This window comes from Microchirus variegatus (genome assembly GCF_963457635.1).
Source record: "Microchirus variegatus genome assembly, chromosome: 15".
Lineage (NCBI taxonomy): Eukaryota > Metazoa > Chordata > Actinopteri > Pleuronectiformes > Soleidae > Microchirus > Microchirus variegatus.
Window position 1 is genome coordinate 19,985,041 of NC_139816.1, and position 13,697 is coordinate 19,998,737.

A 13,697-nucleotide genomic window follows, 5' to 3' on the forward strand; every position below is an offset into this window, starting at 1 on the left:
TTTGTAACCGTCTCTGTAGTTTAACTTAAAACGCATTTTCTAATTTACACTTGTGGTTTTGTTGCAATTGTAATTATTGATTCATCTGTCCTGGTATGTTTGTTTTTTTATTGTATACTGAACCTAGAGAATTACTATTTTATTTCATTTTTATAGGCAGCAATGAACCTGGACCTGTTATGGCGCTCACAACCTTCCATGTAAAGTTAACGTCCCTCTATTTCCTCCGCAGCGCACCTGTTACCTCCACGGAGCGCATGACTATGATTCCTCCGGGAGACTGCATGTATGCGGGCAGAAAGAGGAGGAAACCCATCCAGAAACAGTTAAGGATATACTCACAGCCTATATGTTAATAAAGCTTATCCTTCTGTTTGTTCTTTTTTTTTTTTAACTCCAGTGTTGTGTGGAAAATTTAGTTGTTTTCTGGTCTGGTTACATGCAGGGAAAAGTCTTATAATTTGACTATATAGTATAGGACACCGAATCACAGGCAGGTATACTGGTGTACTGACTGAAAAGCATAACTAAGCATATTTAAAATAGTGATTACCTAATTTCTTGTTGCAAATATACAACATTATCATGTTATTTCAATGTCAGTATCTCTTATTTGTAAAGATTCATATTTAAATCAATAGAAACAAAAGGCAAGTTGAGTTTTTCTTTTTGTTTCGGGGCAGACTTGTCACCTGAGGTCTGAATAGTGAATGTATTATATAAGATTTTGCACAGGGAAGTGGTAATTTAGCAAGGCCTGTGGCGTTTATAATGTTTTCATGTTGTGCACTGCCTTCACTGCTCATCTGAGAGGAAACTTTTGCCACATCAAAAATCACTCATGTACATGGACTGGAAACTACATCTGAAATTCTACTCTGCTACTTATGCCACCGCATGATTTAGGGCTTTGAATTATAATTCATTGCCTCTCGTAATTTACTGACTGTTTAATTTTGGAATAAAGATTTTTTTTTTGGTTGTGCATGTATTGTTTTTGAACCCACAAAGTGAAGTAAACATCGGCTGAATAGTCTGATCAAAAATTGAGTTTCACGTTTGTTTCTTTGTGTATTTTTCAACACCAAGAAGTGCAAAATGTGATTCTTACATGTCACGTGAAACAACGTCAAAGCATTCACGTAAACGCTTTCTGTCTCTGTGGAGACTTTCAGTGGTGGAAACCGGAGCTGACCATTACATATGCGGATCATGTTAAGTTCTGCTGGTCAAGTTGTGTTCACCATATTAAAATACACAAATAACTTGCAACCATTTTGCTTTCTCTGCTGCATGTCCATGAGCTTTAATATCAGGGATCACTGGATCCTTCATCACAATAATGAAGCAAATAAGATAAAGATATTGGACTATAATGTAAAACTACAAGATTCAACTGATAACAACTTAAACTTGACATGATAAAAATGCTAAGGCCATCAGTTTTGTCTCGTCGTGAAGACAAATAAATCAAATTCGCTGGCGTTAAACACAAGGCACTGTGGTGCATGATGTATTGGGGAAGACTGTGTCAAAAGGAAATGTGTGGTTTATGTTGTCATGTGTCTGAGCTTTGGTTGGCAAGGTGTGGTTACCATACAAGTTTATATAATAACAACCAGGAACAGCTATAAAAACAAACTGACATGAATAAAAACAGTTTACTGTGATAGTAAAAAAAAAAAAAATAGAAGCATTTCATTATTCAGGTATTGCTTACATTTCACACAGAGTGGATATGAGTGTGTTTGGAAGTTTTTAATGCTAAGATACATTAAATACACTCTCAGTAGCCACAGTATAACATCCCTCGCAACTGCATTTTAACTTCATGAAAAGGTCTTGCCAAGTATTAACGTTGCCATTAAGAGAAGACTAACATTTAAAAAAAAACTTTTGTTTTTGTCTGTCTCATCCTCAGGAAGCCGTCCTCTTCCAATGAGAAAACCAACCCGTCCAAGCGGCATCGGGACAGGCTGAATGCTGAGCTGGACCGGCTGGCCAGCCTGCTGCCGTTCCCCCCGGATGTCATCTCCAAGCTGGACAAGCTGTCCGTGCTGCGCCTCGCAGTCTCCTACCTCCGTGTCAAAAGTTTCTTTCAAGGTAGAGGCAATTGAGAGATGACATTTGCTGTGGAATGGGCTTTGATATTTGCTGTATGCAAAGTGTGTGTGTGTGTGCAAGTGTGTGGCTTTGCGTTGGTTGGCATTCTCTGATTTACATATGTATGTGTAACATATGTAAGTTCACATTTACATAATCAAAGTACAAAAAATGGTAAACTATTTAAATTGTCAACACGAGTAGTTGTGGTATGGGGACGTCCATAAATATATCACAAATATGGCAGTGCAACTATTTATTTGAAACTAATTAATGTTCACTAATAAATACGGCAGTAGTTGCAGCATTACAGGTAGTTTTATCCTGACTTTATGAGAATAAATCTATATAATAAAATATATTTTTGCACAGAGAAAAGTTAGTCAGTAAATGACAAACTATGTTATTTTTATTAGTATGTGGGATAGTGACAACACACACACTAATATATTTTTGGTGTACAGTATTTATCGTCCGTACATGGTCTATAGTTTGCGTCAGTAGCATGTGACCGTTAAATCAATTTAAAGTGCAGACTATGACCACAGGAAAAGGGCTGATCATAGACGGCTGATAATTTCTCAGAGACGTGAACAAACCTGAGAACTCTGTCTCATGATAAAGAAGAAAGAACTGATTTTAATTCAGAACAAAGCTAATTCAAGGCTGGACATGCAGGTTTTATTGGTTGTTATTACTTTTGGATTCATGGTTGGACAGAAAACTTTTACGTTGTGTAGTTTCAGTTTCCCATCTTGCTCTCTGAGTGAGTTGAAGACGACTATGATTATTTGTATAAGGCGTCTGTGGTGGCATCTCTGTGTGTTTTCCCACACTCCCGTCATTCAGGGAATGCCCTGCGTCTTGCTCTCCACTATCGTCTTGAAATATTAATGGGCATCTTTGGAGCGTATTTTGTTGCCGGCCGGCCGGCCCTAGTGGCTGCTTTAACCTTTAAGGAGGCCACTGTAACAGCTGGATGTGACACTTCTGGAGAAGAGAAATTTGAAAAAGGAAAGGAGAATTAACATCCTCCCACTGTCCTGCTGGAAAAATGTGCACGATAACATCGCGGAAGGAGGATGAGTGAAGAGAGTCCTCATGGAGACCTGCTTTCTTTTTAAGTCCAGCTGAAAAGTTTGCAGCCATCTTTGTGGCTCTCCTCTTTCACCTTCTCCTCCTCTGATACTTACTGTACCCTTAATCTCCATCATAGTCCGCCATGTAAGCACAACAACTGGCATCCTGTCGTGTTATACTCTGTTATTTTACCCTCATTTAGCTTAGCCAACACGCAAAGATACAGTAAAGGTGCTAATCGGACTTATTGAAGGTCCCTTTCCTGGATAAAGGCTCACGCACATAGACAGGCTGCTGCTTCAGTGAGCGTCAGTGCAGTCAGAGCAGGGAACTTGAGCGTGCATGTGAATATACAACTCATTGCTTTTATATTGTTTGGCAGTGCTCATAGCCGATAAAGATACAAATCTCTTTGAGCTCACCTCAAAGGGAGTCTTTTTAAATGAACGGTGAAAGTTGCATTTGTCTATAAATATTTTATATCCTCTTTTCAGAATATTCTTAACATGCTTCAATGCCAAAATTTGCATTTGATTTCTCTGCCTCTGCTGTGCGCCTTATTAGCAGTGGCTTAAGTGACCAGCTTAGCTGCATTTTGATTCCCCACTAATGGGATTAATTAGAATAAAACAGAAGGGATTGGGTTCTCCATCCATCTTTCTTCGGTCCACTCGTTTGAGTCTTGCAATTGCACTTTTCACACTGGTGTTTAAACATTGAGTGAGGCCAGATCATTTCCAGATATCTGTAAGATGAGTAATATTTACACGTCCACATCCTTCCTGTAGGTTAGATCGACTCATCATCATATTTTTTTTTTTGTGACAGTGACTCATTCTATCAACGCTTGACATGAAACCACAAAAAATCTGCAACGAAAAGTTTTATTTTTCTTCATCATCTGTTTCATAGTGGAAGAATAAAGATGAACTTCTTCCCACTTGTAGAGATGCAGTTCTCCTGTTTGTCCACTGGAGGGACTGTTTGAAGTTGCTACTGAGTTGGGACTGATGTCCAGCTCAGTGAGTTGTGATACAGTGAGTACAGGATTTGGCTTCAGGTTGACTTGTATCACTTGCCTTATCCTTTTAAGACATCGATTTATGATTTATAAATACATATATTGATAAGATACATATGTGTGTATCTTATGTATAGTGTGAGGCTCGGAGACACGAGGAGCAGGAGGATTTGGAAGCACCTGAAATTCTGCCATGTGTCCGTTGCGTGACTGCTCATGGGTGGAGCACAATAAACCGTGTGCCAGTGCACTAGATGCAAATATACCCCTCTGCTAGTTGCATGCATCTGTTATTGTTACTACATACAGAAATCCTGTTTAGCATTATTTCACCATCATATTCATTAATGTCAGGAAAAAATGGCACAATTAATAATTTAAAATCTTAATTTCTATTATTTTAAAATGGACATGCCACAATACAAACTATATAAAATTCAGATACTTTCATAAAGTTAGGAAAACCTAGTAAAAGATTCTGTCGTATTAAAGGTGAAGTGTGTTTTTGACGCCCTTATTATTTGGACACAATAGAAAGAGTCACTCCTGAATCAGAAACATGTCGTAGCTCAACTAACAAAAAACAGTCCCAATAATAAAAACACAATCGCTGAAAGTAAGTCCCACTATTTAAATGTATATTTTATTTTATATATTTTTTTTGTGCAATTGTGTGTGTGTGTGTTTGTTGACAATCGGCAGACTATAATTCCCTTCTCCTCCGTGTTAGGCCTCTGCCCTCACTGTAATTGCTGAGCTTGTTAAATATTTACCCTGCGGATTAACTATCCTTCCTTTGTCTTTCTGCCCCGATTGTCTTTATTCCTCCTCTGGTGATGTGTGTGTTTTTAAAAGTCTTGTTTTTGCGTGACTGTGCTCCATTGCGTTTTATCCCATTATCTGAAACTAGAATGTTGCTTTGTATGAGACATTCAATTAGTTTATTCGTCTGTTTTTCTAAAAAAAAAGAGCCATTATCCCCCTTTCTCAGTTCATTTGTGTCATTGGTGACAGGTTGTCGTTGCAGGTTGTTGTGTCGTAAAACACCTGCACTCAACTAGATGTGACATGCTTTTTGTTGTCAACCACCTATAATCCTTCCCTCATCTGTTTGTCCCCCTCCTTCTCTCTTATCCTCTCTTGCTTTGATGCCTATTTGACTAATATGAACTGAAACTGGCTCAAACAAGACGAGAAGCCAACAGAGCTTTTGATGAGAATCAGATGGGAGATTTAAGACAGAGATCATAGACCACATAATGAGGGACAGTCCTTGCTCTCTAATGTGCACCCTGTCATTCTATAAATACGGCTGTTGTATTGCTCTGCTTTGGGCTTGATATCAGTTGAGGTAATTTGTAATAATGCATTAAAATATGCTGCCAAATGATTTGGATTTTTAGTAACGCAACTTAGTAAAACAACTTCTTTGCGGTAAACTTGTGACAACTGCTTCAAATCCACACATGGCTTGCTTAACTTGGCATTTGTTCTGATTTATAGAGCTGCTGTCAAAGGGCCTTTGAGCAAGGTAGCCTCTTTAGACATGACTGTGTGCACCTGTGTTTTTGCGAGTGCGAGTGTGTATTACTCACCGCAATGCCATGGTGGCTATTTTGACTGTGTGTGCTGCGGTTCTTTGATGGGATGCGACAGAATTCTAGCTTGACGACGTCTCAGGTCTTCTCGTGTTGCCATCATCAGATTCCCCATTCAGATATCAGTATTTCTCATTGCATCTCATTGCACCTCCCCCCCCCCCCGTCCCTCTATCTCTGTGTCCTTCACCTCCTCCAGTGTACCATCTTCCAACTCACAGGAACCTCCAAATCATGCTTTCTCTTCTTAACATGTTTAACTTTCTTGCTTTAAACGAATGCATATTTTTCATTTTTCTTATGCGATCGTATGCCTTTTTCTAAGTGTCAACCCCAATTACAGAGTCATAGAAGTTAGATTGAAGTCGATGATTGTTAGATTCTGTACGAGTTTAGTGTCTATAATAAAAAGAAGGAGAAGAAGAAGCTTTTGTTGTCTGTGACCAACATCAAAGCCGAATGATTATAATCATCCCTTTATGTCACATTTTACACGTTGTTTAAAACGTCTGGACCAACTTCATTTTCAGTAGTTTTGTGTTCAGAGCTGTTTTGATACTTGTTGACTTGTTTTGTTGTTTGTTTCAAGAGACTGTAAAATTACTTTCCAGACAAGCTGAAATTACCTCATACCCTCAAGGAAAGGATATGTTGATAACGTATATAATTTGAAGAATTTAATCTGCATCTTTGGTTGAGTAATAATCTTTTTCTGGTTGCTTTACAACAACTTTATTTTTCAACCCTTTTCATTTAAATATTCAGTTTTGAACAGTGCCCTTCGCCAGACATCAACAATCATTTCAGTGCGGTACTGCTTTGCTTTCAGTAAATGATCCGCTCTGAAGGCTGGCAGCGTCTTTGCAATATATCATCGCAAAACCTAAAGTTACCACCAAAATAATCTCATGCCCAAATCGAAATGCTTGTGGTGTAAATGTATCCCCACCAGAGTGAGGTGCATTTATAAATGTGTGTATGTGTCTGGAAGTCCTCAATTAATGCCCCGCCTTCCCCCATAGCTGTCGGACCAGTCAGGGTGTTGATGCGGTATATATGGGAGCCCACTCACACACATGTAGACATAGAGAAATGTGATGAGAGATTCAAGTGCAAGTATATCCACGTACGCCATGTTTGATAACCTCGCATGCTGATCGTCTCGTCGCCACACACAAGTTTGTACAGCAGCCGTCTGCACCTGCTCATCTGTGAATGTGTGCGAGACAGTTTCAGGATGTTTGTTGTCTGACTCTTACTGAGCTACAGTGAAAGAGGAAGAGAAAGGCCACAGACCCCACAGACTCACACTTCGTGTATGCCACTAATGACGTCAGCCGGCAGACAGGAGACGATTTTGTAACCAAGATAGAGGAAGCAAAGAACAAGGCAAAAACAATCATTCTTGGTTCTAATTCTCTCATCTGGAAATTAAAAGATAACTAAAGGGAATAATATTAGTGAAAGCGGGGCATTCACGAATATTATTCTTATTCCTGTTAAATCTGTGTCCAATCAAGTCAACACAAGTGCAGTGTTTCATTTCCCAAAGAGGGAAGTGGTGCTGATAGCTGTTCCTGAATGAAGTCTTTGCTCAGGGGTGAAAAAGTGTTCAGTTCAGATTATAGCTGGACCTTGTGTGTACTAAACTCTCAGTGAACTTTAAACTTCTTTCCTTCTCTAAATTCTGCAGACAGGACACCAGGGCAGAGGCCAAGACAAATCACTGAGCTGTACACACCATAAGTGAAGTGACATGGTTAAGCAATACAAAGGTCACGGTGTGGTCACTGTACTTTTGGTTTGGATTGTTGAAGTAAAATGTAGCTATTAAATATTTGTGGTAAACATTTAACTACAACTAGTAAATTCTCCACAGTCTTGGGTAAATGGTATTGTCATTTTGATGGCTTTGTCTATGACCCGGTGAAGCTCATTCTACGAAACATTTAAATGGAATCATCTTAAACTCTTCTTTTTTTTACTCCTGGTTAAATTATGAGACTTTTAAATATAAAAAATTTGAAAGATTTCGTGTAGCCTGGTGTGTGCACCAGAAGTGATTCATTTTATGTCAAGACAGATGGAGGCAACAGCAGCACTGTCCTAGTAAAGTGAGACTTGTGGGAAAAAGTTTGGAGTATGACTGAAAGCACGAACAAACACTCACATAACTTAATAGAAGTGAAGTCTTCGGCTTCAAAAACCCTGGTCATTCGGTAGTTTGACAGGAGAAACACTTCTTGCATCTGCCCGCTCCTGTGCTGCAGCTGTTTACACATTACCGCTCCCTCTGTCAGGTCTGATAGTATGGCATGATATAGTGGGTTTTCAGTTTAAGGGCACGGCATACAAATGATAATTTGTGTTCATAAATACCAAACAAAGGCAGAATCACAACAACAACAACAACAAAAAATCACCAAAACTGACACACTGCAACATTAAAATGTTGGCATCACCACAAGAAGTTTTGATCATTTGATGAGAACTGGGATAGTTTGGAGTGTTAAAAGGGATCTATTTAGGCTCGCCTGTGATACTCATATCAGAGGTTCCCATGTTGTGGCTATACAAAGGCTACTTGTGCTGCACAGCTCATTAACCCATTTGTTACATCTGTCTAAACCTTTTTTGGAGCGAACACTCAAATCCAGCGAAGGTCAAACCCTTAGACCTTTTCGTTCGCCCTTGTTGTTGACGACCCAATCACAGGCTTAGTGGGACTAGGAATCACTTGGAATCATTTAAACTTCATGGGCAATGAGTATCAACTCAATGAGCTGTGAATCGATGCTCACATGCTGCTTTCCTGACGCTTTATTTGCGCCTGATGATTGCACATTTGAGTCCTCCAGCACATGGTGCATGCAAGCCCAAAGGATGCAAGGAATTCCACCCAACAGCCCATCATATCAGTTAAATGTCATATGTCACAACAGGCCTGGGGACATATATAAGCAGACTGGCCAGTGCTGTACTGGTGTTAGTGGCACGAATTGGTCATGTTTTTTAAGAGCAACGAAAGCTGATGAGCTTTCACGTTAGAGACGGACCAGAGCTGCAGCCACGCGGAAGATCACTATATTCTTTTCATCAGTTAATAAGATCATTAGATATTAGATGTGTATTAACAAATTCACCCTGATGTGTGTGTGCGCAGCTGAGAACATTTACTTTAACGCTTATGATTGATTGTCAAATCATTTTAGATTCTTCTTTCTTTCTTTCTTGTTTGTCTCATTGACCTCTTTGAATGAAAATTCACCTCTCGCCTGCGACATGTTGAGTGCGTGATCAGACTAAATGCCAGTGCTAAGGCTTTTCTCCTTCCTCTTTCCTCCACATGCGATGTCTATAATTGCATGCTAAGAGTTCTGCAGTCAGAGTGAGAGGGATGACTGATTAATATATTCCGAGAATAAATGGTAATGTGTTCTCACTGTTATGACAGACCTAATGCACCTAAGGTTTTATCACTCCTATCCTTTCCTCTTCAGTTATTGTGAACAAAATAGTGTGAATACTTTAATTTAAGATATGAAATGTCTTTCAATATGAGAATTTTCATGCATTTAGATATTTCCTAAGAGGTTGGATGAGCTTGTTTGTCGCAGCTAACACGGCTATTACCCGCCTCGTGATTATATGCTAAATTGCACATTATTTGCAATTCGGCTCTCTCTCCCACCCTCTTGCATGTGTAGTGTTTGCCCACTCTGCAGTAATCAGCCACACAAAGCTGTTAAGTAGTGCGACAGGCCAGCCATGCTAATCCCTTGTATGTGTTGAGGACCATGAATGGCGAAGCCGCCGTATGCATGTAGGATCCTCACAGCTAACTCATTAGTTGCTTGAATCAAAGGCATGACACTGGCTTTGTCCCTGCCTGCCCTCTCGTGCCACAGACGCTGAACTCGCTTGAGTGGAGTTGGGCTCAGCTGGCCTGGGGGGCCAGCGGAGCCCCCTGGGATCACAAAAGGCCATAAGTGAATTACTCAAATCAGTGCCGAGGGGGGCCCCCTTCGACGCTAACTGTAACAGCTAGTGGCGGCTGCGCGGCAACGGGAGGTGTGTTTGTGTGCGAGTGTGTGTGTGTGAACAGACGGGTAGAGTGTGTGTTTGAGTTTGAGTGAGTGTGAATAGACAGCCAGGACTCATGCAGAAGGAGCAGAAGCCTTTGTTGGCCCAACACTATTGTTGGTAGGTGTCTTGTGTAATTATTGTCAAGGCTACCGCCTAGCATGCGGCGCTGCCTGATAGAGAGAGAAGCACTGTGGGACACGGAGGGAAGCAACAAGCACCAAATGCCCTGGAGATGAAAATGACGATTATATTATGGAAGCAGTTAAAGCACACAGTGATGCTACAAACTTTCTGACAAATCCCGGCTGTTGTTTTACATATTTTTATATCATGGCATTCAATTAGAAATCTTATAGCCTGCTGTGATGGCTTTCAGTTTTAACATACACTTATTGAATGATGATGTTCTTGGCAGATGTATTTCCTATTACAAACATTTGTTCTGCTTTTGGTTTGCAGTGTTCTATTTTTACAAGCACCCCACTCTAACCATACTTAACCTCAATTACGCCCTTTTGGCTTAGATTAAATAATGTCACATTGCCAATTTATATTCATCCCCTCACAACAAACAAACAGACTTTGTTTATCTCCATGCAAACATGCAGTATAGCTTTCAGATTTATTTCCGCCCAAAGCCACATGTTGAAAACACATTCAATCACTCATTAAGGCTCCACACTGTCATTTTTTTTTTCATTTGCTGTGGCGTGCTGCAGGCAATTCTGTGCAAAACTGCTTCCTGAGTTTTGCTGGAAAATGAAATGTTGTGGCAACACCAAATTTCACAAAACTTAATTCAACAATTTATCAACAATACAAGAACACATGTGAGTTATGTTTGATTAACATTGTTAGAAAACAGGAAAGTAGAATCCAAGAAATCAAATTAGCTTATTGGCAAGCTTGTCTCTGTACCTCCATTGTCCTGATTGCATGGATTAGAGACAAGCAACAATCAACTGACATTCAATGGATGGCCTGACATAGATTCTCTCGCATGAACGGAACACCAGCCATCAGTCTCAAATGCCAACCAGTTTTCTCCTGGTGAACACCCAGCGCCTATTAGCTACGGCACAACCAATTTAACATAGCCACCAGCATAAAAAGTTCAGAGGTGTTGGTAATGTGATCTGTTGATGAGCAAACCGAGTGCCTGGAGCTGCTATTCATAGTGGCTGATGAATGAACTCCATTGCCCTGCTGCTCTGGCACGATACGTGGCAACGTCTTACCAAGACAAACCACGAACAGGCGAAGTGGGTGTGAGAGGGAGAAACCAACGCTATCTAACAAGCTGTCACTTGTGTCTGATGAAACGTTTTCCTTAGGAAACATAGTAGACAATCTCACCTGTCTATAAACCTTGCATCAGAAAGGCAAATGCATTATGAATTCTGATTTTCCTAGTTTTTCATACATACCAGAAAACCAGTGTAGAGCTGAGTGATGGAACAAAATGGTCAGGAAATAGAGCATATGCTCTTTATAAGAAATCCCATTGGTAATAATCCCTGTTGTTTTTCTGAAGATGGAATTGCGTGACATCCATGTGTACAACATGTCATTAAGTCGTGTCTCTCTTCTGGCTGCCATGGGCATCCTGCATATGAGAGCATTTGTTTTGTCTGTCACCTTTATTTAACTTAATTGAAGCCTGCTTCAGTGTACAGCAGTGACTGGGCCTGGTTTCTGTTGTTCCCTAATGTAAATCGATATGTTTCCATGCGGTTGGAAAGATCACTAACCAAAGGTGGCATCTGACCCGATACAGCTCGATACACTAACTACCGTCAGCCAGATGAGGTCCGCTTTCATCAGCATTTGATATAGGAAAACAGCAGCACGTAACTCGCCCGAGTAAAAATAGCTCCTCTGATCATGTCATGTGAAGTTAGAGTTACTTGGAGGAGAGGCTTTGTGAAGGGGGGGTTCCTTTTGTCAATCTCAGATTTGGTTGGCCGGGCAAAGTGTCAGGTAACTTTACCGCAGGAAATTCCTGTGATAGCAAATCCAATTAATTGAGCTGTGTAAAGCATGCATTTCTGTCAGAAAGAGCCAATTAATAACAAGAGCTAATTCAAATGTGATCCAATGGGGTGTTTAAAAGGGATTATGTGTGTGTGTGTATGTTTGAGTAGCTGGCAGGCCTTTTTCTGCGCTCGGTGCATCCAGAGCAGTATGAACTCGAAATGAACTCCTGCTCTCTGCCGAATTATCATCAAATGAGTGAGCCTGACAAAATATTTTTAGAGTAGCGAGAGGAGAGAAGCAAGCAGTGGAAGAGAGGGTGAAGACGAGCTCTGCTCATCGCACACATGTAACTCACAATCACCAGGACACTGCAGTGAGAGGCAAAATGACCCCGAGTAAACAGCAGCAGGATCATCTTTGACTTGACAGCGACGAGGCACGTTGTTAGAGATGGACAGCATGTGGAACATGTCTCATCCGGGCAGTCAGGTATCCAGGCAGCCAGGATGGAGAGAGTGTGTGTGTGGGAGGGGAGAAAGACGGAGAGAGAGAGAGAGGCAGTTGCGTGACTTGTGTTTGGCTCACTCCTTCAGCCCCTCAGGCATTAGTTGTTAGCCAGGAGAAAGGTATATCTTAAGTCAGTAAACAGAGCTACAATGGGCCCTAATGCTTACTGGGATTTATTTGGATTGTGTGCATTTGTGTGCCCTGTAACAAGATGATGCATTAGGTTCGGGATTTCATGGTGTACAGTATATACCCCATATGTCAGCCTCTCTTCAAATATAATTTCATTGTTAATGAGTTTGCCTAATTACACAGAGGTAGGGCTTATACACACACATACTGACTGAGGGCACACCTTTAAGAACTTTTTTTTTTACATTTACAAATGTGTCAATTTGTTAGTTAATTCAGAAGAACGCTTTTTTTTAAATTGAATACAAAAACGTGGGACCCTCTAGGAGGTAATTTTCATGGATCAACACATGGATGAGCTCCATGGCAGAGACCAGAGCTAATGTTTTTGTGTTAGATTTCATTATAGTTCTGATGGCACTATAACAGGAGGATCCTGAGTTCCTGAGTATCTGGATTTAAAACTTTTTACACCCCAGTGTATCCAATTAAACCAAATACTTCAAACTCGACGTCTGTAACCTTCTCTGCTTAGATATGACCCTTTTACTGCTGCAAATGTCTAAGAGTTTAATTCCATCTGCCAGGATCAAGAATGAGCTGCCTTCTGTAATGGTGGTTCCTTTGTGTTTGGTTGTTTATTAGAAAAGGAGCCACGGCAACAAACCTCTGGACCTTTCAGGGACGAAGGCAACACTGATCTAATGACTTATTCATCGGGCACAATGGCTTGACCTCGTAAAGACGGGGAGCAAATAAATCGAGTCAGATGTTCACGTCAGTACCGCAGTGTTGCTGTGAGATAAATGAGCTCTGTGTGTATCGTACAGGCTGGATTTATTGATATTGGGAGGCTAAATTCACATTTAATGTCAACTCAGTGGGGAACATGTGATATATTCCTAACAGAATGAGAGAGAGAAAAGGGAAGAGACAAGGACAAGGAGAGAAAATGACTGAAAGAGGTGGTGAAGAGAAGTGTCAGACTCTGGTTCTGTCCCTGAGGATCGTGTTTAAATTGGCATGTTGCAGAGAGAGTACTGTTAGACCGAATTTAAACAGCTGCTGGCTTCACCCACAGCAAAACACATGCACACACACACACACACATACACATACACAGGGGCCCTCCCCTGCTCTAAGTTTGCGTGCAAAGCTGGGAAATTCTCCATGCTAATGTGCCAGGGTTTGTT

The 13,697-nt window shown here is 40.6% G+C and overlaps 1 protein-coding gene across 1 annotated transcript in view; it reads left to right on the plus strand.

Annotated features, from left to right (window-relative positions):
* Positions 1 to 263: 263 nt before the first annotated feature.
* The window catches only part of ahrra (aryl-hydrocarbon receptor repressor a), a gene marked incomplete at both ends in the record, with an annotated part of 59,008 nt that continues 45,574 nt past the window's right edge, over positions 264 to 13,697 (plus strand). Inside the window, 2 exons of the mRNA XM_083901744.1 lie at positions 264 to 325; positions 1,922 to 2,103. Coding sequence (XP_083757870.1) covers positions 264 to 325; positions 1,922 to 2,103 — 244 coding nt within the window. The remainder of the gene's footprint in view (positions 326 to 1,921; positions 2,104 to 13,697) is intronic.